The 22,073-nt window shown below is 44.2% G+C and overlaps 1 protein-coding gene across 2 annotated transcripts in view; it reads left to right on the top strand.

Moving 5' to 3' along the window:
• Positions 1 to 22,073, top strand: part of olfml2a (olfactomedin-like 2A) — a 69,266-nt gene that overhangs the window by 29,106 nt on the left and 18,087 nt on the right. For both annotated transcript variants that reach the window (XM_085965657.1, XM_085965658.1), the window contains exon 5: positions 1,139 to 1,412. In XM_085965657.1, the coding sequence (XP_085821783.1) occupies positions 1,139 to 1,412 (274 nt within the window). The remainder of the gene's footprint in view (positions 1 to 1,138; positions 1,413 to 22,073) is intronic.

Here is a 22,073-nt window from a genome sequence, read left to right as displayed (position 1 = left end):
GTGCACTATAAATGCCATTCATTTTTAAATGTTCTTATTATTCTCTGCTGGATGTTTTGAACAATAGCATGACATAGGTTATCAGTGCTAAGCAATGGAATACTTTTCCAATTTGTGACCCAGTTTCAGCATTGAGCATTCCCAGGTCAGCCTTAGTTAATATTGGGGTGCAATGGAGTAGATTGCTTTTGTCTCTCTCAGGGTGGGCTTGCTAACAGAACTTGCCAGCCTGTGTGCACATTTGCAGTTAAATCAGCAGATTCAAATCTCCCATGCTTCAGGGAGCCACAGTGACTAATTTGGGAACTCCCAGGATCATGGAACATTTGAAGCAGCTGATTTAACCACAACTGTGGACATGTAGACCCACTGGCCAGCAACGAGCCTCCCACCACACAAAGCAAAGGCAATCATGTGATGGCTTCAGTTTGAGATAATGCCAGTTGAAGAATTAGCATCAGCAAAGACATGATGGATGAATGGCCTCATTATTTGTTGTAAATTCTGGAATTCTCAGAGGATCCACCTCCACTGCATCAGTGTGATATTTCCCAGGTATAACCATTGCCCGGGACAGGCGGGAAAGTCCCGATTTAACATTTAGCACAGGGGTCAAAGTAAGCCAGAATAGTCTCACACATTCCAGTTCTTACATTTTAACACTAGTTCCAAGCTGCTTGCATCTCTTAGTGTGGGAATAGCTGGCACACATGAAGAATGGAAGAAAAAGGCACATGGGAACCAACTGTGCAGATTGGAGCTAGCTGGTGTACATTTGGAATATGGGATATCGACTGAAAATCAGGGCTGGAAATAAAAGGAACACCAGCGAGGGCTGTAAAGAAATACGGGAAATGTAATGACAAAGGGAGTGTAGGGGGAATCACCAGAGTGTGATAGAGGCTGCGAAGCAGAAGTTCAGAATTGGGACAGGGATACAATAGGGAAGAATGCCTGGCAGAACGCAGGATGCAGGGATGAGAGCTGGTCAGAGATTGGCAAGTGTCAGAGACCCTGAGCCCTGAGTATGTTGGAGGCACAGAGAAGCACGGCGAGGAAAGAAAGCCCTGGCTTAAGTCAAAGGCTCGAGAGGATTGTGAAGTTCTTAAGTTATAACCAAATGTACATTTATTTTCAGGACACATCCGGAGCAACAGCCAAGGGTGCAAAGAAGTATTCAAATAAAGCAGAGAACAAGAAAAAAGCAGCAACCCGAAAACCTCCTTCCAAAGTGCCAAAAGAAAAGGGAATTAAACCAAAGAAGCCAACTACAAAAGCAAAACAAGTTGCATCACCAAAAATACCGCAACCCACCATCAAGACCAAGCCTGGTATCCATCAGCCAGGTATTGTAAAAAGTGTTACCTACTACAAAGCAGGAAGACTTGAAGACACAGGAAATGGTGGCAAGAGTAAGTTTAATCAAAGCTAAATTCTTCATATTTTTATACTACTCATGTTAGTCTAGAAATTGTGTGATTTTCCAAATGAAATGCATGAAAATTCAATTAAATAGAGAAATTGATTCAGCAAGACCTACAGGTAGGTGATACTGCATTCGTGGTGATGTAAAACTTGTAAAATAGCCGTCAAATTACATCAGGTCTCCTCTACCGATATAACAGGGAATGAGAATTGCATTTTGTGGGAATAAAATATAAATAGTACTTTGGGCAGGTAAACAAGTTAACGGGGAAATTATTGCCTAACCCATCCGTCAGAAAACTGATGGGATCAGGTGCAAAGCTGGTTTTACATGCGTCCGACTTTACTCTCCATTGAAGTCATTGACAGCATCCCCCCCACCCCGCCCCCGATCCCGTGGGCTTCCCGCCTGGCGAGTTAGGTTAAAATGACCCCCATTGTTTCTGTTCAGACTGCAAGCAAATGTCACACAAACATGTTATGCATTTGTACGGTAATATTGTAAGCTATAATTTCTAGGTTACATCATTCAATGGGTACAAGAGCAATTCATCAACATCATTGACAAGTGTATTTACAAAACATATTGGCCTAGAAATTCACTGTAGCCCCGTTTGGGGCGCCAGCCTTGCCAGGGCGCTAAAAGTAGTGCCCCGGAAGCAGTCGCAGCCGCCCGCCGGAAATTCAGTTGGAGCGCCCCAGAGGGAAGCGCAGCGCTACTGGAGGCGCCCCGCATCCCTCTTGGGGCGCTGCAACTGAATATCGCTGCGCAATGTGCCGCAGCGCCACACGATGCGGCACGTCGCGCTGCGGTACTGCAGGCCTTCCTCCCCTTCTTAAAGGGGAGGGGCCTTGTGCAGCGCGACCTGGGGCCCAGCTGGGCCCGCGAGGATCGCGAGTGCCGGCAAAAGAGCCCGGCACCGAGGAGAAGTGCCGGGCTTTTGGAACGCTGTCGGCACTCTGTGGGGGGTGGGCTCAGGAGGCCGGGGACGGCAGCGCGGAGAGGTGCTGGCAGGCGGCCAGCAACAAAAATGGCCGCTCCCGCACCTCTCCTTTAATTAGCGCCTCTACCGCTGCAGGTAGGCCCCCCTGAACCGGTCGCACATAGCGTCCGGTGTTAAAGCAGGGGGCGCATCTAAATATCGCGATCGGGGCATCAGCGGGGCGCTGCGCACACCGATGACGTCATCGGTAGCGGCGCAGCGCTAACAGCGCCGCCATTAACGTTTAAAAAATTTTTTTTTAAATTTTGTTCGTTGATGGGATGTGTGTGTCGCTGGCTGGCTAGGCCTGCATTTAGTGCCCATCCCTAATTGCCCTTGAGAAGATGGTGGTGAGCCGCCATCTTGAACCGCTGCAGTCCATATGGTGTAGGTACACCCACAATGCTGTTAGGAAGGGAGTTCCAGGATTTTGGCCCAGCGACAGTGAAGGAACGGCGATACAGGTCCAAGTCAGGATGGTGTGTGGCTTGGAGGGGAACTTGTAGGTGGTGATGTTCCCATGCGTCTGCTGCCCTTGTCCTTCTAAGTGGTCGAGGTCGCGGGTTTGGAAGGTGCTGCTGAAGGAGCTTTGGCGAGTTGCTGCAGTGCATCTTGTAGATGGTACACACTGCAGCCACAGTGCGCCGGTGGTGGAGGGAGTGAATGTTGAAGGTGGTGGATGGAGTGCCAATCAAGTGGGCTGCTTTATCCTGAATGGTGTCGAGCTTCTTGAGTGTTGTTGGAGCTGCACTCATCCAGGCAAGTGGAGAGTATTCCATCACACTCCTGACTTGTGCCTTGTAGATGGTGGAAAGGCTTTGGGGAGTCAGGAGGTGAGACACTCGCCGCAGAATTCCCAGCCTCTGGCCTGCTCTTGTAGCCACAGTATTTATATGGCTGGTCCAGTTCAGTTTCTGATCAATGGTAACCCCCAGGATGTTGATAGTGGGGGATTCAGTGATGGTAATGCCATTGAATGTCAAGGGGAGATGGTTGGAGTCTCGCTTGTTGGAGATGGTCATTGCCTGGCACTTGTGTGGTGCGAATGTTACTTGCCACTTGTCAGCCCAGGTCTGAATGTTGTCCAGGTCTTGCTGCATATGGACACGGACTGCGTCAGTATCTGACGAGTCTCGAATGGTGCTGAACAGTGTGCAATCATCAGCGATCATCCCCGCTTCTGACCTTATGATGGAGGGAAGGTCATTGATGAAACAGCTGAAGATGGTTGGGCCTAGGACACTGCCCTGAGGAACTCCTGCAGTGATGTCATGTGATTGAGATGAATGACCTCCAACAACCACAGCCAACTTCCTTTGTGCTAGGTATGATTCCAACCAATGGAGAGTTTTCCCCTTGATTCCCATTGACTTCAGTTTTGCTAGGGCTCCTTGGTGCCACACTCGATCAAATGCTGCCTTGATGTCAAGGGCAGTCACTCTCACCTCACCTCTTGAGTTCAGCTCTTTTGTCCATGTTTGGACCAAGGCTGTAATGAGGTCAGGAGCTGAGTGGCCCTGGTGGAACCCAAACTGGGCATCAGTTAGCAGGTTATTGCTGAGTAAGTGCCGCTTGACAGCACTGTCGACGACACCTTCCATCACTTTGCTGATGATTGAGAGTAGACTGATGGGACGGTAATTGGCCAGGTCGGATTTGTCCTGCTTTTTGTAGACAGGACATACTTGGGCAATTTTCCACATTGCCGGGTAGATGCCAGTGTTGTAGCTGTACTGGAACAGCTTGGCTAGGGGCGCAGCTAGTTCTGGAGCACAAGTCTTCAGTACTATTGCTGGAATGTTGTCAGGGCCCATAGCCTTTGCGGTATCCAGTGTCTTCAGCCGTTTCTTGACATCACATGGAGTGAATTGAATGGGCTGAAGACTGGCATCTGTGATGCTGGGGACCTCAGGAGGAGGCCGAGATGGATCATCCACTCGGCACTTCTGGCTGAAGATAGTTGCAAATGCTTCAGCCTTGTCTTTTGCACTCACGTGCTGGGCTCCACCATCATTGAGGATGGGGATATTTTTGGAGCCTCCTCCTCCTGTTAACTGTTTAATTGTCCACCACCACTCACGACTGGATGTGGCAGGACTGCAGAGCTTTGATTTGATCCGGTGGTTGTGAGATCGCTTAGCTCTGTCTATCGCATGTTGCTTCCGTTGTTTGGCATGCAAGTAGTCCTGTGTTGTAGCCTCACCAGGTTGACACCTCATTTTTCGGTATGCCTGGTGCTGTTCCCGGCATGCTCTCCTGCACTCTTCGTTAAACCAGGGTTGATCTCCCGGCTTGATGGTAATGGTAGAGTGAGGGATATGCCGGGCCATGAGGTTACAGATTGTGGTTGAATACAATTCTGCTGCTGCTGACGTCCCGCTGAATTTAGCGGGAGGCGTGGCCAGTGGCTTCCGACCCACTTAGCGCCCTCTTAAGGCGCTAACGGGTGGCGCAGCCCACTGAATTTCTAGGCCATTATGTATTATTTATTACTAGGTAAGAAAGCAATGCAAAAACAGCGACAGGGGAGTATGAGTGTTCGAGTCTATATATTGTACGTGTGCAAACACTTTCCACGTGCAACATGGTAAACTAGAATGGCAGATCTCATTATTAGGAGTAGATAAGTTTCTCTAATACATTATCTTACATCCAGCCCCAAGCCTAAACCTCGCGTCCTTCCTGTAATATTGGAATTTTGACACCTCAAAAATCATCAGGAAATCTGGTGAAATAGCTGGGGTTTTCTTTTGGCTATTGTTGAAGCATCTGTGCACCTAGCAGCTATAGTGCATGACCTTCCTGTTTACATATTCAACTTTTTAAACTTGAAAATCTGTCACGGAAGATTCATCGTCCTGTTTAAACTTGACTCTTTATCACTTTCAAATGTGCCTGATGGTCCTTTGGGTCGGCTGATGAACAACCACCAAAGCAGTTGTCTTACCATGGGGATTTTTGACTTTCATTTCTTTACCTACCAGACTACAATTGAAGATTAGTAAAGCTCTGTGTAATACATTACATGGTCCATTATGAAGCACCCACCCCTCCCCAAATGAGATGTGCTGTAGAGAATAAGGGTCTGTTTCATAATACAAATGAAATAGATGTGTTCAAGCTTCATAAAGCTTCGACTAGAAAATCACTTTAAGTAATCCGAACAGCAGAACAAATTCAATATACATTCCATTAACTTTCTGAAGCAGAAATTTTTTAAGCTGAGCAAGATTTTGCTTGCAGCAAATAAGAGGATTTATCAAACCCAACAATGTGGTATTCATTGAAGCAGTATCTGGATGGAAAATAGTTAACAGATGCTCTTACATGCCAGCAGTGCAAACTTAGGGCTTTCTCTCAATGAACCTAGGTTAATCAGTAAAGCAGAATAAAGTTAACTATACACTACTGTCTTAAGTAAAAAACAAAACTACTTGTTATCCTTCAAATAACTTTCACCAGTTTGAATTCTCCTCTCCTGAAGGCAGTAACTCTTGCTGGGCGTGGGTCCACCAGCAATGGCAGAGCGCCAGTACCTCACCCAAGTGGCCGATCTTCAGATGAGAAAAGCAGCCTGACATAAATCGTACTCAATATCGAGTTCAACAATTTCAGATCATAACCTCTGCCCCCTTTTTACATTTTTACTTATATTTTTTATCCACACCTTTGTTTTGGCCCTCCCCCCCCCCCTTTTTTTCTCTCCCACATGGCAGCTGTCTCCCATTCTGCCAGCGCATTTCACACCTAATCTAGAGCCGTCTTTTGTCTCCACTAGTCCTATCACCATCTCGTCTGGTTTTGAATACCTCTTAATGTCTCTTCACTTCTCTTTTGTTCTCTCCCAGCCCCCAAACCGGCCTTTTAATCTGTTTCATTTCCTGTGCTTTTTCAGTCTTGACAAAGGGTTTCGACCCGAAACGTTGACTCTGTTTCTCTCGCCATGGATGTTGCCTGGCCTGCTGAGTTTTTCCGGCATTTTCTGTTGTTATTTCGGATTTCCAGCATCTGCAGTATTTTGCTATCGACATAAATCGTGCCATTCATGTAGAAATGACTTATGAAATATACTGGGCGGCCTGCTGGTGGCGCTGTCCAGGGAGAGTATAAATACTCGGGCACGGGCCCAGCCTACTCGGGGACATTTTGTAAACAGGAACTAGTGAAGGATAACTGGACCTCCATGTTGTCAAACAGTCGATTAAAGCCTTGTTTAATACTCTGACCACGTGCCTAGTAGTTTTCTTATGTCACAGCCTATTTATCTATAGGAGCATCACATCTGAGTCTGGTCCCGACTAAAACCTTCTGTAATGCAAAAACAACAAGGGTCAGTCTCTTTCCCGCACCACTACACTGACTGAGATCAAGTGAATTCAGCACAAACTAAGCGTTCAGACGGATTCTTTCCTGGTCTGTATATCTGCTTTTATACCTCTGTATGGGTGCTGGTTCCTGACACGCAAGTCTTGTGCAACTGGCTACAACACAAAAGCAAACTCGTCAGGATTCATTATCAATGGGTCTTCCTGGCTTCTAGCCAACAGTGGAAAGCCATACGATAGAAGGTGGCACCACCGGCATTGGTTTTAGTGCAATCTAAACGCAGATTAAAGATTTGTAAAACAGCACTTGGTGATTTACCCATTGAGCCAGCAAAAGTACCTCTCTTAAATTTTTTGATTAGGACTAGATTATTCTATGGGGTCGATTTTCAGTGTGCCATGGAGTCGGGATTGGAGGCGTGCGGGGGGTTAAATTCCAGAATTCGGGGGTCCCGACACCATTCCACCCAAAACCCGCCTCCATGTAAGTTTCAAAGAAGGCGGGTACCCACCCCGCACTGGGACCCGCCGACCCGAGGCGGGAAGGGATTAGTGACAATTAACTGCCTGTTAACAGGTAGTTAACAGGCAGTTTTTAGCCTAATCCCTATTTTGAAGGTTGTCGTGTGGGATTCCCAACGGCTCCAAACCACGCCAAGTTAGAGGAGTCGTGCCGTCGGGCTGAAGGACTTGGAGGGGTCGAGATGTCAGTGTTCAGGTGAGTGATGGGTGCATGAGTGCAAAGGTAAGTGTGTTTGGTGTGTCTAAAGTGTGTAAAGATGTTTAAATTACCTGTACTTACCTTTACAGCCTTCCTTCCTCTAGGTTTCAGGAGTCCATCATTCAGCCGGCACAGAAAGCAGAATGGCTGCGATCTGTCAAAAGTGACAGCCTGCAGCTTTCAGTGCCGGTGAGATTTCTAACTGAGTCTGCTGTGAAACGCTGATATTTCATCTGTCAACACGTCTTGACAGATGAAATTTCAGTCTGTGACATCACCTGTTGCCGGGTGGCCCTTAATTGGCCTGCTGAGCCCGCTGGGCGGGCTCAACAAGGTCCATCAAGTTAAAATCGCGTGGATTGGCTGCATCTCGATGGAGGCGGGACTACAACCCGAAAGTTGTAGTCCCGCCTCCTTCCCAACTTCTGAATGAAAATCCAGCCCTATGTCTTTTTCTTTTCAAAGTAAAAAAAAGACTAATTATGTAGGCGTAGTTGCCAACCGTCTGCTTTTGGAGTAAACATCGGTGTTTCCAGCCTCCATTCAGGCGGTAGCTCAAAGAACAGCTGATTTCGCAATCACTTAAGTTGCCCCACAAGGCACCCCCTTCGCTCACCGTGATAGTGGCGGAGGGGGAGGTTGTAGGGCACGTGTTCAAGATGGACAACATAAGAAGGAGACATAACTCTAATGTCCCACCTGCATCAAGCATGGCAATCCGGGGCTTGCCTTCGCAGCTTGCAGGTAATAAGAGGCCCAGCCCCCCGCCGCAGTTGAAGTTGGGGAGTGGGACTGCAAACAGCTCTGGCCGGTGTGAATGAATCAGTCAATGAGCACTGCCACTGGGCAACCAGGCTATTTGGACAGCTTTTGCCTCACTCAGCATGGTCATGGGCTGGAGTCACTGCAGGATGCCAGGTTTAGTACGGATTCTGGCTCCGTGACTGTTGCCAGTCCTGCCACTTACAGTCAGTCAGCTTTTAGTCTGGATGTCAGAAAATATTGCTGGAAGGAAAACAGGTATTGTAGAGACCAGGGTGTGAGAATGAGGCAGATTGCAAACCTTTTTAAATGTACAGAGCTGGGGGCAAATGTACATAAGGGGTAAATTGATATGGGGAGACTTAGAAGGGAAACTGGCAGTATTTGCATCATTACTTTCAATGTCTAGACAATGTAGGAAAACACTTTAAAAAAGCAGATAGAATGCTGTGATATATAGCATTGCCTACACAAGTTACTGCACTTCAAAAAGTCATACATTGTGAAATATTTCTTAGATGTTTTGATGTATGTCAGGTGTGGTAGATCAAGCCTGCCTGTCCCATATAACCAGAATAATAGAGTAGAGGGGTCCACCCTGCGCCTGATCCCTCGTAACCTCGTCCTCGAGGTTGAAGTAACTCAGTTGTATTTGCACTTTTTAATTTTTTTCCATGCCTTGTTTGAACTTAGCAGGCCTACATGTTTGGAAAAGGCTGTTTTTAGCTTTGGTGCCATGTTGGTGGATAAATCCTTAATCATAACACTGAGAGGGTGATTTTGCCAATGGGGACGTGATGGAGGCGGGACTGCTGCTTGTCGGGTTTTAGTCCCGCCTCCATTGACGTCTGGCCAACCCATGCTATTTTCCCTTGATTGACCTTGTTAAGCCCGCCCAGCGGGCTCAGCAGGCCAATTAAGGGAAAGCCAGTGACAGAGAACATCAGCGTATGGCGTTTCATCTGTCAAGATTTTTTGACAGATGAATTGTCATTGTTTGACAGCTCTGTGAAGCTGACAATCTGTCCTCTAAGTTGAGTCCTTTACTGAAGACTCAAATAGAAAGCTTTCCTGAGCAGAAAGCAGAGGCTGCTGCATTTAAGAAGGCAGCGGCCATTCTGCTTTCTCTGCCGGTGAGATGAGGCAGCTCCGCAGCCTAAAGGGATGAAGCCTAGAGGAAGAAGCAAAGGTAAGTAATCTTATTAAAACACTTTAGACTCACCTCACACACTTACCTCTCCACACTTGCACTCATCACTCACCTGCACACCGGACATTTTGGCCCCTCCAATCCCCGCAGACCCACGGCTAGCCTCGCTGACCCTGGCGAGGTTCGGAGTCATCGGGAAGCCCACACTTTAGGGCTCAAAATAGGGATTAGCCAAAAAACTGCCTGTTAACAGGCAATTAATTGGCACTAATCCCCTTCCCGCCTCAAGGAGACGGTACCCGGCGTGGGTTGGATACCTGCCTCCTGGGATGGGTACCCGCTCCCAGATTCTGCCATTTTCCCGGCAGTCCCGCCTCCCCAGGGCTGGCAAGATCGCCCCCTAAGATTTGTTATTATTAACTATTTGAGATATATGTACATTAATGGGAAAATGGATTGAAACTTTATATATGGCCCAGGGTATACACCTATCCAGCCCACAAATACAAATATTTGGACACCTCTACAGTATAGTGCAAGCCTCTTGGGTTTTTACAAGGCACTGGTCAGATTCCGCTTGGATTTCCATGTTTAGTTCTGTTGGTTCTGGTCACCACATCACAATAATGGATACAAGCGTTGGAGGGTGCAGAGAAGAGCAACGAAACTGATCGCAATAGTAAAGACAATCAGGCCTAGAGAAGCTTAAGCGCCGCCATGTAGAAAGGAGGCAATTAAGAGAGGACCTCACTAAGGCATATAAATATTAATTGATATAAATAAAACAAACTCAGAATATTACTTCAAATTAGCCCAGGAAAGTAAGACCAGAGGCATAAAATGAAATTAGTGAGAAGTAAATTTAAAACAGATGGCAGGAAGAATATTCTTACTCAAAGAATGATTATTTTTTTGGATTCTGCTGGGTCTGATAGTAGAGGCAAATACACTAGAAGCTTGATTCTATAATGGGAGAGTTAGATACTATGCGGGATCCATCTTCTATTATACATGGCAATCCACTATGTCCTACTTACCTGAATTTGCCATTGGTTACCATTATTTGAACAGAAAGATACAAGGCTAAAGTCAAGATGCTCGTTCATCAGCACTTGGGCACATAATCAAAGCTGCAATTCCAGTCCAATGCTGAGGGAATGATGTATTGGTAGATGGACCATCTTTCAAATGAGATGTTAAGGCAAGAGCCCATCAGCCGGTTCAGGTGGATCTTAAAAATCCTACGGCACTAGTTCAATGTAGAACAGGGCGTTCTCCTGGGGTCTACAACATTCCTCCCTCAAATAACACCACCAACATCAGATTCAGTGGTCATTTCTCTCATTTATATTTGAAGGATCTTGCCGTGCACAAAATGGCCACCACATTTGCCTACATAACAACAGTGACTGCATTTCAAAGTAATTCATTATTTTGTGTATTACTAATTTTCATTCTTCTAGTGGTGGTGAGCATTTCCTCGGGGTCTAACGGTGATCTGTGTGGTCACAGAGAGGTCTTGCTCCTGATTCCTGGTGGTCTAATGCTGAGTGTACATCTGTTTTCGCTAATGTTCTGTAAGGAAGATATGTCCATATTCCCCGGTGATCCAGGGTAGCTTTTGTATTGGCAGAAAGAGCACAACTGTTTTTCATTTTTGCAAGAGCCTAAATTGGTCTGCAAAGCCACAAAAAATATCCTTTATCCTATTGATTAGGGAATTAGCTTAATAATGTTTCATGCTACAGTATTGAGTAATGTACCCCTTCACAATGCATTTTCAGGTGTACATGGGTTACTGACATTTCAGCAGCAAGTCTAAGTCCATAATCAGCTTTTAAGCATGATGTGGATTATATCATTATGGTACTGTATCTATATTCTGGCACTTGTTACAGTTCTGCTAAAATTAAAATAAAAGCCCTAATAAAACAAAAGTCAATGAGATTAAGGGGAAAACTCTCCAGTGACTGGAGTCATACTTGGCACAAAGGAGAATGGTTGCAGTTGTTGAAGGCAAATCGTCTCAGTCCCAGGACATCGCTGCAAGAGTTGCTCAGCGCAGTACCTGAGGCCCAACTATTTTCAGCTGCTTCATCAATGAGCTTTCCTGCATCATAAAGTCAGAAGTGGGGCTGTTGGCTGATGTTTGCACAGTGATCTGCTCCAGTTGCAATTCCCCAGATATTGAAGCAGTTCATGCGTGCATGCAGTAAGACCTGGACAATATCCAGGCTTGAGCTGATACATGGCAAGTAACATTCGTGCCACACAAGTCCCAGAAAATGACCATCTCTAACAAGAGAGAGCAGAACCACCTCCTCTTGATATTCAGTGGCATTACCATTGCTGAGACCCCACCATCAACATCCTGGGGGGGTCACCTTTGACCAGAAACTCAACTGGACCAGCCATATAAATGTATGGCTACTAGAGCAGGACAGAGGCTGGGTACTCTGCAGCAAGTGGCTCACCTCCTGACTCCCCAAAGCCTCTCCACCACCTATCAGTCAGGAGTGTGATGGAATATTCTCCACTTGACTGGATGGGTGCAACTGCAACAACACTCAAGAAGTTCAACACCAACCAGGACAAAGAAGTCTGTTTGATTGGCACCTCATGCACTAACCTAAATTTCCACCACCAGTGTACCATGGCTGCAGTGTGTACTATCTACAGGATGCACTGTAGCAACTCGCCAAAGCTTCTTTGGCAGCACCTCCCAAACCCGCAACTTCCACGACCTAGAAGGACAAGCGCAGAGGGTGCATGGGAACACCATCGCCTCCAAGTTCCTTTCCAAGTCACACTCCGTCATGACTTGGACATATATTGCCATTCCTTTATCGTCACTATCCCCACCGACATCCCCACCGACACCTGGGAATCCCTGGCCCAAGACCGCACAAAGTGGAGGAGAAGCATCCGGGAAGGCGCCGAACACCTCGAGTCTCTTCGCCGGGAGCAAGCGGAAGCCAAGCGCAGGCAGCACAAGGAGCGCGCGTCAACCCAAGCACCCCACCCACCCACCCCTTCAACCACCATCTGCCCCACCTGTGACAGAGACTGTAGGTCCCGCATTGGACTCATCAGCCACCTGCGAGCTCATTTTTAATGTGGAAGCAAGTCATCCTCGGTTCCGAGGGACTGCCTAAGAAGAAGAAGAAGAAGAAGACTAGGTCAAAATCCTGGAACATCCCTACCTAATAACAGTGTGTGAGTCCCTTCACCACATCGACTGCAGTGGTTCAATAAGCAGGCCCAATACCACCTTTTTAGGGCAACCAGGGATGGGCAATAAATGCCGGTCTTACCAGGGATACAAAAAATCCCGAGAATGGATTTTTAAAAATGTTAGGCTTCAAAAGCTTTTGATCACTCCAGTGGTTCAATTGTTGACCTTCATGCCAATTTATTGTAACTTAATCAATTTAGCCAGAATTTAACAAGAATTTAAAGTTCACCCATATAACATGAATATGGGAAAGAATTATTCTAGTCTTTGCTCCTCTTAATAAATGGATCTGATGCTAAGTGCTAATAAGGGTGCAGCCTTTTGACAAGAATTCTGGGGCCACCATAGGAAGCCTTTTTTTAACATTATCAAAACGAGCTTGTGTTTACTCCTGAAAATCAAAGACTTAAAGGAAAATCCTTTCTTACAGTGGTGACTTTATTCTTGCTCCAAGGAAATGATCGTGAATATTACAGCAATACATCTATACTTAACTAGCTTTGCGCTTGATTTCAGGTCGTCCCTGTGGACAGGTGGTTACAAGTCCTAAAGTAAAACTATAGGCCGTTGAGTCATCAACACATACAATGGTATTATACCAAATCAAAAATTGCAGGGAGGGAGTTATAGGCAGTAATTCAATTGAAGGTTGAGCTGTCCATAAACTACTCTCATGAGTTATGGCATTTGAGCCTTCCTGTGGAATTGCTGGATTCGGACTCTGTCCCCCACTGTCTACTTTATATTTCTGTCATGTGTAAGTTGCCAGCTGGATAGAGATGCAGGTACATACACAACATACTCTTACAATCAGCTGCACTCATGAAGCAGTGAAATGGCAAGTTGTTTCCCTGACCACACACTGCACACTTTAATAGCACAAATGTAGAAATGGCCAAATAATTGTCACCAATAACACTCATGAAGTTGCTACAAAATGATTGCACTATACCCAAGCTGGCATTATACAAGCACGTTATTGCAATTCTTGGATTTTGGCATCACACAAAGGATTGTTGTTACACAATGCAAGGTTTTACAGTTTACAAAATGTATATTTGACAGGGCGGAGCATATCAATAGAATATTTACATACCATTCCCGAATGATAAAGTGGAGTTAAAATTAGTCATTTAAAAGAGAACTAAAACACCATTGGTAAAGTCTCTCTTTTTATGGTATTACTGTTCTTCTCTCCACTTAATAATAGTAAATATTGTATTTAACCGCTGTTTTATTTCCTTGGTTAGATTATTATGTGCTGATTTAGTTGGGATACTTAGGTCACCATTTCTTTTTCCTTCCTAGCAATTGGGAAGTAAATAGTGCAAATTGATGATATTGTTCTTGGGTTAAATTCAGTTCCTATTACATCAGTGGGATACTTAAAAGAGAACAGCACAACTGACAATAGTAAATACTGTTCATTCATCGATGGTTCTCAGTAGGAGAAAAGTGCTGTTGTCACCCAGCTGACCTAAAACAGTGAGAACACTAAAGTACTTAGAGCAATTAAATTAAAAGAAAGTAAAATAAATAAGAGGATACTCTGTGGCTGATTTAAGTGATGCAGCCCATCAGAAGTGACTTTGGATCTGTTTTGACTGGACATAAAATTTTACTTCACTTGCTATTAATTCAGATCCAATTGGATAATTAATAATCTGTACTACTAAAAATACTTGAAAATAAACAAATACTCCATAAATTAACATAATGAATGTACTGTGAGCGAACCTCATCTTGGTGGCATCACTAAAAATTACTTTCCCACTTCAGTCTATTTTTATTGCAACTTTTAAGTTTAACATATTCATACATGGGTGTAGTGTACCGTATATGCGGTTCAGTATACAGGAAACAGAAATATTGCGTGTTGGGAGTGTGCCTTACAGAGGAAGTTGGTTCCGTGAGTGATATTGCAGTGTTGACAGTCAGTGTTTGTTAGATCTTTTTGGCTGTGTTGCTATAGCTTTCTCAAGGTTAATTGTCAAGTGTATTGGTGCCAGACTGTGTGCGTAGGCTGTTGGTGCGCTGTCAGGAAACCAGAAATTGGAATCAGATTCAAGAGAATTCCCCCCCCCCCCGACGTTCAACCTGAACGGATTAATTTGTCTCGACTCACAATCAGATTTGGGGGGAGGGGGATTCATCTCCCAGCACTTCAGTGCATGCATCACTGGGCTGTGGTTAGAAGGACACTCAGAAGTTTGCCCTGACAATGTCCAGAGAATTTGCTGCGGAAAGGGCCAAAAGATAATACATTGGGCCTGGCTTATTGGCGACCTTTTGGATTCCGTGCAGCATATTTTGCCAGTGGGGCTGGGGCTTTGGGTATATCCAGAATGTGTGGAAGATTCTGCCCTCCCACCATTCTGCTGAAACTTCCCGTTTGCACAGAGGGTTAGATTTTGACTTGGTGCAATAGTGGAAAATGGGTGATAGTGAATCGGCAGCCCGTTTTACATCTATCGGGAGAGACCCAAAACGGGCTGCCGATTCACTGTCACCTGTTTCACACTATCACACAAAGTCAAAATCTACCCCAATGAGTGGGAACCCATTTGTGAGGGAGCAGAAAGTTTCTCCCTGCAACAAATTCAACAGGCAAATTAAAAACAAATTTAAGCCACAGCTAACTAAATCTTTAATATACAAGCAGCTGTGAATACTACCCTGGTTGGTGCATCTCTGCAACCAGCTGATGCATCTCTCAATAGCTGGAGGGTAGCAAGTACCATAGTAGTCAGTGCACTTCTATAAGTGCAAGTGTCAGAAAGTCTTAGTGCAGTTGCTACAAGGTCTCTCAGTGGCTGGGGTGTCACAAAGGCTGGAAGCTCCTCACTGAATGTCACAATGTCAGCCGTATACTCCCCAACCTTCTCCAATAGGGTAAAAGTTGCAGCTCCAATCAGACAAGGTCATTTCACATATTCATTTATTAGGTGGATGGCTGCACAAAATGTTTGGCGAGACGGGGTTAAAATTTTACACAATAAATTTTACACTAAGGCTATAGAGCTTTATCTAGAATAATCCTCTGATAATTTTGTTTTGCCCCATTGTCAAGTAGCTTTGTCTTCCAGTCTTTTTTGGACCATCCGCGATTGCTTTGTACAGTATAGTAATTCTCTTTGAACACTATTAAAATTGTGATCTTTACAGAACAAATCTTCTTTGCAGCTGTATTTGAAACTGAAATATTTCTACAAGTCACTATGAAATTGTACTGAAAAGCTAAGGTTTACTGTAAGACAATACCTTAAGAATTCCTGATGCATATGCCTCATTGAGGAGAAACCTCAGCCTCCTGTGTCCACACCCACTACTCACAGTGACTGTCTAAGCATATTTTGCAAGCTTAAATCATATGTGTGCGGATTCCTCCAATCTGCCCATAATAGTCAGGTCATGTTGTGACACTAAATGAGGCCAGGTTAGACTCGTTTCAAAAAAGGAAGCAAAGAGGTGTACTTCCTGATAATAGCTGGTGAGTCCATGACCTGGAGTATTCCCACACTCTCAGCTGAAGGGGTTCCTAAGGAGGTAACAAGCTTTGTGAGGAACAGCACCAACGGGCGGTGGGGTGGGGCGGGGGGAGGCAATAAAATGCAAAAGCTTCAACCAATTCAAGCTGTTAACAGTATTCCAGTGTGCATCCTGTTCCCACACCAAACCTTCATATACTCAAACTACAACTGGCAGTGCTCTCATATCCTGATCAGACTATTCTTGTCTGTCACAGTTTTTTCTTGTATTTTGGTTTGCTTCTTTTCCAATGCATTTTGTTGAATATTTCCTGTATCCCCCCTCCCCTGTGGTGATGTTCCCAGAAAAAAGTCTGCAGTGACAATGAAAGTGTCCCCATATGTCACTTGTGTTCTGACTCATGTTCCTTCAGCAACCTTTTAAAATTCACAAATATATTTATAACTAACTATATCTTGTCTCAGTGCTTCTCTATTCCAAACACTCTTTTTCTTTCGACTTTTTCTTCTGTGCTTGTGCCTTTTTCCTGTTCTCTTCTTTGACTCTTTTCTGCTGTTCTGTTTTATTTATTTCTGCTGATCCCTTCTTCACTTCTGTCACCCAAGCTGTTCCACTTCAGCGATGACATTGCCATCCATCCAGCATTGTGGAATTTTGCTCAGGTATGTCGCATTCACAGAATTATCCTGTTTGCACCAGAGGTGGGCTTGGCGCAAGATTTCCACCTGCCACTCCAACCCCCTCCCCCACCCCCCCAATGATCCTGACCAATTTCCCCCGGTCACGGTCTTCTCGTGCGGTCTCCACAATCAAACGGGAGCCTACCACTGCAAGGCAGAGCTACCTCAGTGGTGCTGCAACTAGATTGTTCACTTCCTGCCTTTTTCACTGATTTGGTGCAGGAAAATCTTGGTCAATACATCTAACCCAGCCAATTATTGCCCATCAGTCTCCTCCCAATCATCAGTAAAGTGATGGAAAGAGTCAATAGTGCAATCAAATAACATCTATTCATCAATAATTTTACGTCCCATCAGAACCACTCAGCTCCAGACCACATCACAGCCTTAATCTGCAAATAAATACAAGAGTTGAATGTTACTGGAGAGATAAGCTTAGCTGCCCTTGACATCAATGCAGATTTGACCGAGGATGGAACCAAGGAACACGAAGAAAACTAGTCAATGGGGGTCGAAGAGAAAATCTTCCAGTAGCTGGAGTAATACATAGTACAAAGGAAGATGGCTTTGGTTGCCAGAGGTCAATCATTGCAGCCCCAGATCATTGTTGGAGAAGTTCCTTGTGGAAGCATCCTTGGCCCAACCAACTTCAGTTGCTGCATCAATGGCCTTTCCTCCATCATAAAGTCAGGAGTAGGGCTGTTCCCTGATGATTCTACAATGTTTAGCTTCATTCACAACTCCTCGGATATTGAAATAGCCCATGCCAGCCTACAACAGGACTCGGACAACATCCAAGCTTGTGCTGATAAGTGGCAGGTAACATTTGCGTCACATAAGTGCCATCTCAAACACCAATTCCAGAGTACTCATTACGAAAGTGGGTGGAGGGAGATTAAATGGAACTAGATATGTAGAATGAATTTCCACCATGTGTAATTCTCTTTATTTTTACTTATTCTCAGGAAGTGATTGACATAATTATTGCCCATTCCTAATTTTTCTGAGAAGGTAGTGGTGGGTCATCTCCTTGAAAATTCCTCCAAATTGTGTTGGAGGAACAAGGTGTAGATCCGGTGGGAAGGCACAAGGAAGCAACTGAGCTGAATTTCTGCAGATTCCATTTTTCTCATGTTCTCCATATTTGGAGTCATACCCCTGTAAAATATGGGAACCCCAAAAGGGAGTGAAACATACTATTTTTCTACTTTGTAATATTTGGTAGTAAATCCTTCAAACAGTTTATTCCTACCTTATCAACTTGTTTATGTTCATAATAAATCAACATCAAAAAGTCCTGGATTTTTACAGGGATATCATATAACACCAACAACACAGATGGAGTTCCTGTTTAAATGTTTTATAGAAACATAGAAGATAGGAGCAGGAGTAGGCCATTCAGCCCCTCCAGCCTGCTCCGCCATTCAATGAGATCATGGCTGATCATCTAAACTCAGTACCCTGTCCCTGCCTTCTCCCCATATCCCTTGATCCCTTTAGCCTTAAGAAATATATCTAACTCCTTTTTGAATATATTTAATGAATTGGCCTCAACTGCCTTCTGTGGTAGAGAATTCCACAGGTTCACCACTCTCTGGGTGAAGAAATTCCTCCTCATCTCTGTCCTAAATGGCTTACCTCTTATCCTTAGACTGTGACCCCTGGTTCTGGACTCCCCCGCCATCGGGAAAATCCTTCCTGCATCTAGTCTGTCTAGTCCTGTTAGAATTTTATAAGTTTCAATGAGATCCCCTCTCATTCTTCTAAACTCCAGCGAGTATAAGCCCAATCAACCCAATCTCTCCTCATATGTCATTCCTGCCATCCCAGGTATCAGCCTGGTGAATCTTCGCTGCACTCCCTCCATGGCAAGAACATCCTTCCTCAGATAAGGCGACCAAAACTGCACACAATACTCAAGGTGTGGTCTCACCAAGGCCCTGTACAACTGCAGCAAGACACCCTTGTTCCTGTACTCGAACCCTCTCACTACGAAGGCCAACATACCATTTGCCTTCTTAACCGCCTGCTGCACCTGCATGCTTACCTTCAGCGACTGGTGCACAAGGACACCCAGGTCTCATTGCATTTCCCCATCTCCCAATCTATTGCCGTTCAGATAATAATCTGCCTTCCTGTTTTTGACACCAAAGTGGATAACCTCGCATTTATCCATGTTATATTGCATCTGCCATGCATCTGCCCAAACACCCAACCTGTCCAAATCATACTGGAGTTTCTCGGCCTCCTCCTCACAGCACACACGCCCACCTAGCTTTGTGTCATCTGCAAACTTGGAGATATTACATCTAGTTCCCTCGTCTAGATCATTAATATATATTGTGAATAGCTGGGGCCCTAGGACCGATCCCTGCAGTACCCCACTAGTCACTGCCTGCCACTCAGAAAAAGACCCGTTTATTCCAATTCTTTGCTTCCTGTCTGCCAGCCAGTTCTCTATCCAAGTCAGTACCTTGCTCCCAATTCCATGTGTCTTAACTTTACATGCTAATCTCTTATGCGGGACCTTATCGATAGCCTTCTGAAAGTCCAAATACACCACATCCACTGGTTCTCCCTTATCTATTCTACCAGTTACATCCTCAAAAAATTCCAGTAGATTAGTCAAGCACGATTTACCTGTTGTAAATGCATGTTGACTTTGTCCGATCCTGTCACTGTTTTCCAAGTGCTCTTTTATTACATCTTTTATAATGGACTCTAGCATTTTCCACACTACCGATGTCAGGCTTACCGGTCTATAATTCCCCGTTTTCTCTCTACCACCTTTTTTGAATAGTGGGGTAACATTAGCTACCCTCCAATCCATGGGAACTGTTCCAGAATCTATAGAATTCTGGAAGATGACCAGCAATGCATCTACTATTTCTAGGGCCACTTCCTTAAGTACCCTAGGATGTAGATTATCAGGCCCTGGGGATTTATCGGCCTTCAATCCCGTCAATTTCCCTAACACCATTTCCCTACAAATACTGATTTAATTCTGTAAATATTTTCGTTGCTGTATAACCATTGATTACATGCAATAAATGTTAAACAGTAACAAAATGAAATCTTTAATCCAAAACTTGTGCAACCTTCTTATAAGTAATTGGGTGACATATGCTACCAGCCTATGAGGAAGTGGTGATGTAAATCAATGGAGGGCCATGTGCTACTTCTGTTAAGTTACATGATCTGTAAACAGGTAACAAAAATTCCACAATTGATATCAACTGAAAAGTTCTTTCAAGAAATTATTAAAATATATCCTTGGACTTATGAATGATTCAATACTTGTGGCTTTTTTGCAACAGATGCAATTAAATAGAATTCAGATCATGCTAATTATTTGTTTGATTTTAGTTTTGGTGTAAGTGACAATATCCACTGGAATTAAATTGTTTGGAGTGTGTTTAAATTTTCTTAACATGTGAAACTAATTCAATAGCTCAGACTTGGTCTTTCCTCAGAGAAGGGATAGTCATTGAGGAGAGAGGACTGATTATTTCCACTTGTGTACATACAGCAACATTCAACTAAAGTTTTTCAAAAACGGAAATGCATGATTTCCCATTGTTACAAAACTCCATAGCAAGCCTGAGTGTTTGATTAGTTGATGCAATATGATGACGTTAAAATGGGACTAAAGGACAACCACAAAGAAACATGTCTTTCAAAAGAAAAGTTCAAATATTTGATTAACTTTTGTGTCAAAGAAAGTTATAGACATTGCTTCCTGTAACAATAATGTGGTGACATTATTAGTCGCAGAGGAATTTATTCCCTGTGATTGCACTCAATTACATTTTGTGCATGTATTTTGTAATCTTCTGGAGATATTTCTAAGCATGCACAACTAAAACTTGTAGCAAGCATTCCTTGGATTCCGCCCCCGCCCTATTTTCTCACCTTACATTCATCATACTCAATGGTGCTGTTAGAATGGTTCATCCTCCGAAGCTTTCAATGGAGGCTGCCTGTGCTATTTCTTGGAGGGGTATCAGGAGGCACAAGTTGATTCATCTGGGACAAGAACCCTCTTCAGTGATCTCTCCCTTTGCCAACATTTCTCAGTTCCTCTCTAACATTCCCTCACTTGCACCTTGTGTTCTCCCCTCCATTTTATAGGGTCCTCCCAGTGTGAATAAGATAGCACAAGAACAGGGAAGGCCCGAGGAAGACCAAAAAATAATATCCTTGATATTGAAAAAAAGTTGCAATGTTCAGACTTTCTTTTGTGCTTATTGAGGATATTGATATAAGCAGCTACAAAAATGTACACAGCAGAACTTAGGAAACAACAGTGATTGAGTCTATCCTACAGAAACCGACTCGCACTTAACAAAAGATGCTGTATACTGCACCATTGAGATGGGACAGCTGATAATGTGAGAGTAATTTCAAGCACCAAAATAAGGAATATACATCCAGAATGACTTGTATCAAGCCTTCTCACTGAATGAGTCTGGGCTATGAGTTGCTCCAGATGGAACAACTTGAGTAATTTTATAGCAGGTTTGATATTCCAGGCATTAAAAGGATAAGCAAAGATTAATTTTGGTGCTATGCTCACTGAGGCTTTCTTCCATTTAAATGATGTTACTTGTTCCTAATGCTTATCACTATGTGTGAACTAAAAGGGCCATCATTTCACAAGGATTATCTGTTTAGAGTGGCACAGTTAGTATTAAGGTAGCAATGTGTGAGATGGAAATATAAAAATAGATCTTGATCTTTAGCAGTTTATAGTCTTATCTTTCTAAGCTGCTGCAAGAAAAGCATTTTATGGACGATGGGATGTTTCCTTCACTGTGTACTATTCCGTAAATGAACACTAGGAGGTACTCAGTTAAATTGGGGTAAAATTTACTTTCTAAAATAGTGTGATTATTCTGTTTGACTATGATACAAAAGTGTGAACATTCTTTAAGCAATGATTCCAGATTAAATGCATATTTATTCATGTTTCATCAATTCTTCATTTGTCATGATTATATTACAATCATAAAACCTGCATCACACATCAACAACATGGAGTCTCCTGGGTATTGATGTAAACTTTGACACCTGCCCAGCAAAATCTAAAAAGGGAAGAATAGAGTAAAACTGTACCCAAAAGATAAAGGCCTAGAAATTGGGTTGTGGGCTCGCCAGGGCTGTAGCGCCAGAAATTTTGCGCCAGCGTTAATGCGGCAGTGCCCGACGAGAATTCAGTTGCGCCGGCCCCAGACGGCGGCGGGCGCTAAAGGAGGGTTTTAGCGCCTGAAAACGGGCGTTGAATTGGGTTTCCCGGCGCTAAT

The sequence above is a fragment of the Somniosus microcephalus genome, chromosome 23 (assembly GCF_052327205.1).
Source record: "Somniosus microcephalus isolate GS21.2 chromosome 23, FLI_Smic_1.0, whole genome shotgun sequence".
In the NCBI taxonomy this organism is placed as follows: Eukaryota; Metazoa; Chordata; class Chondrichthyes; order Squaliformes; family Somniosidae; genus Somniosus; species Somniosus microcephalus.
This window is presented reverse-complemented; position numbering and strand designations above follow the sequence as displayed.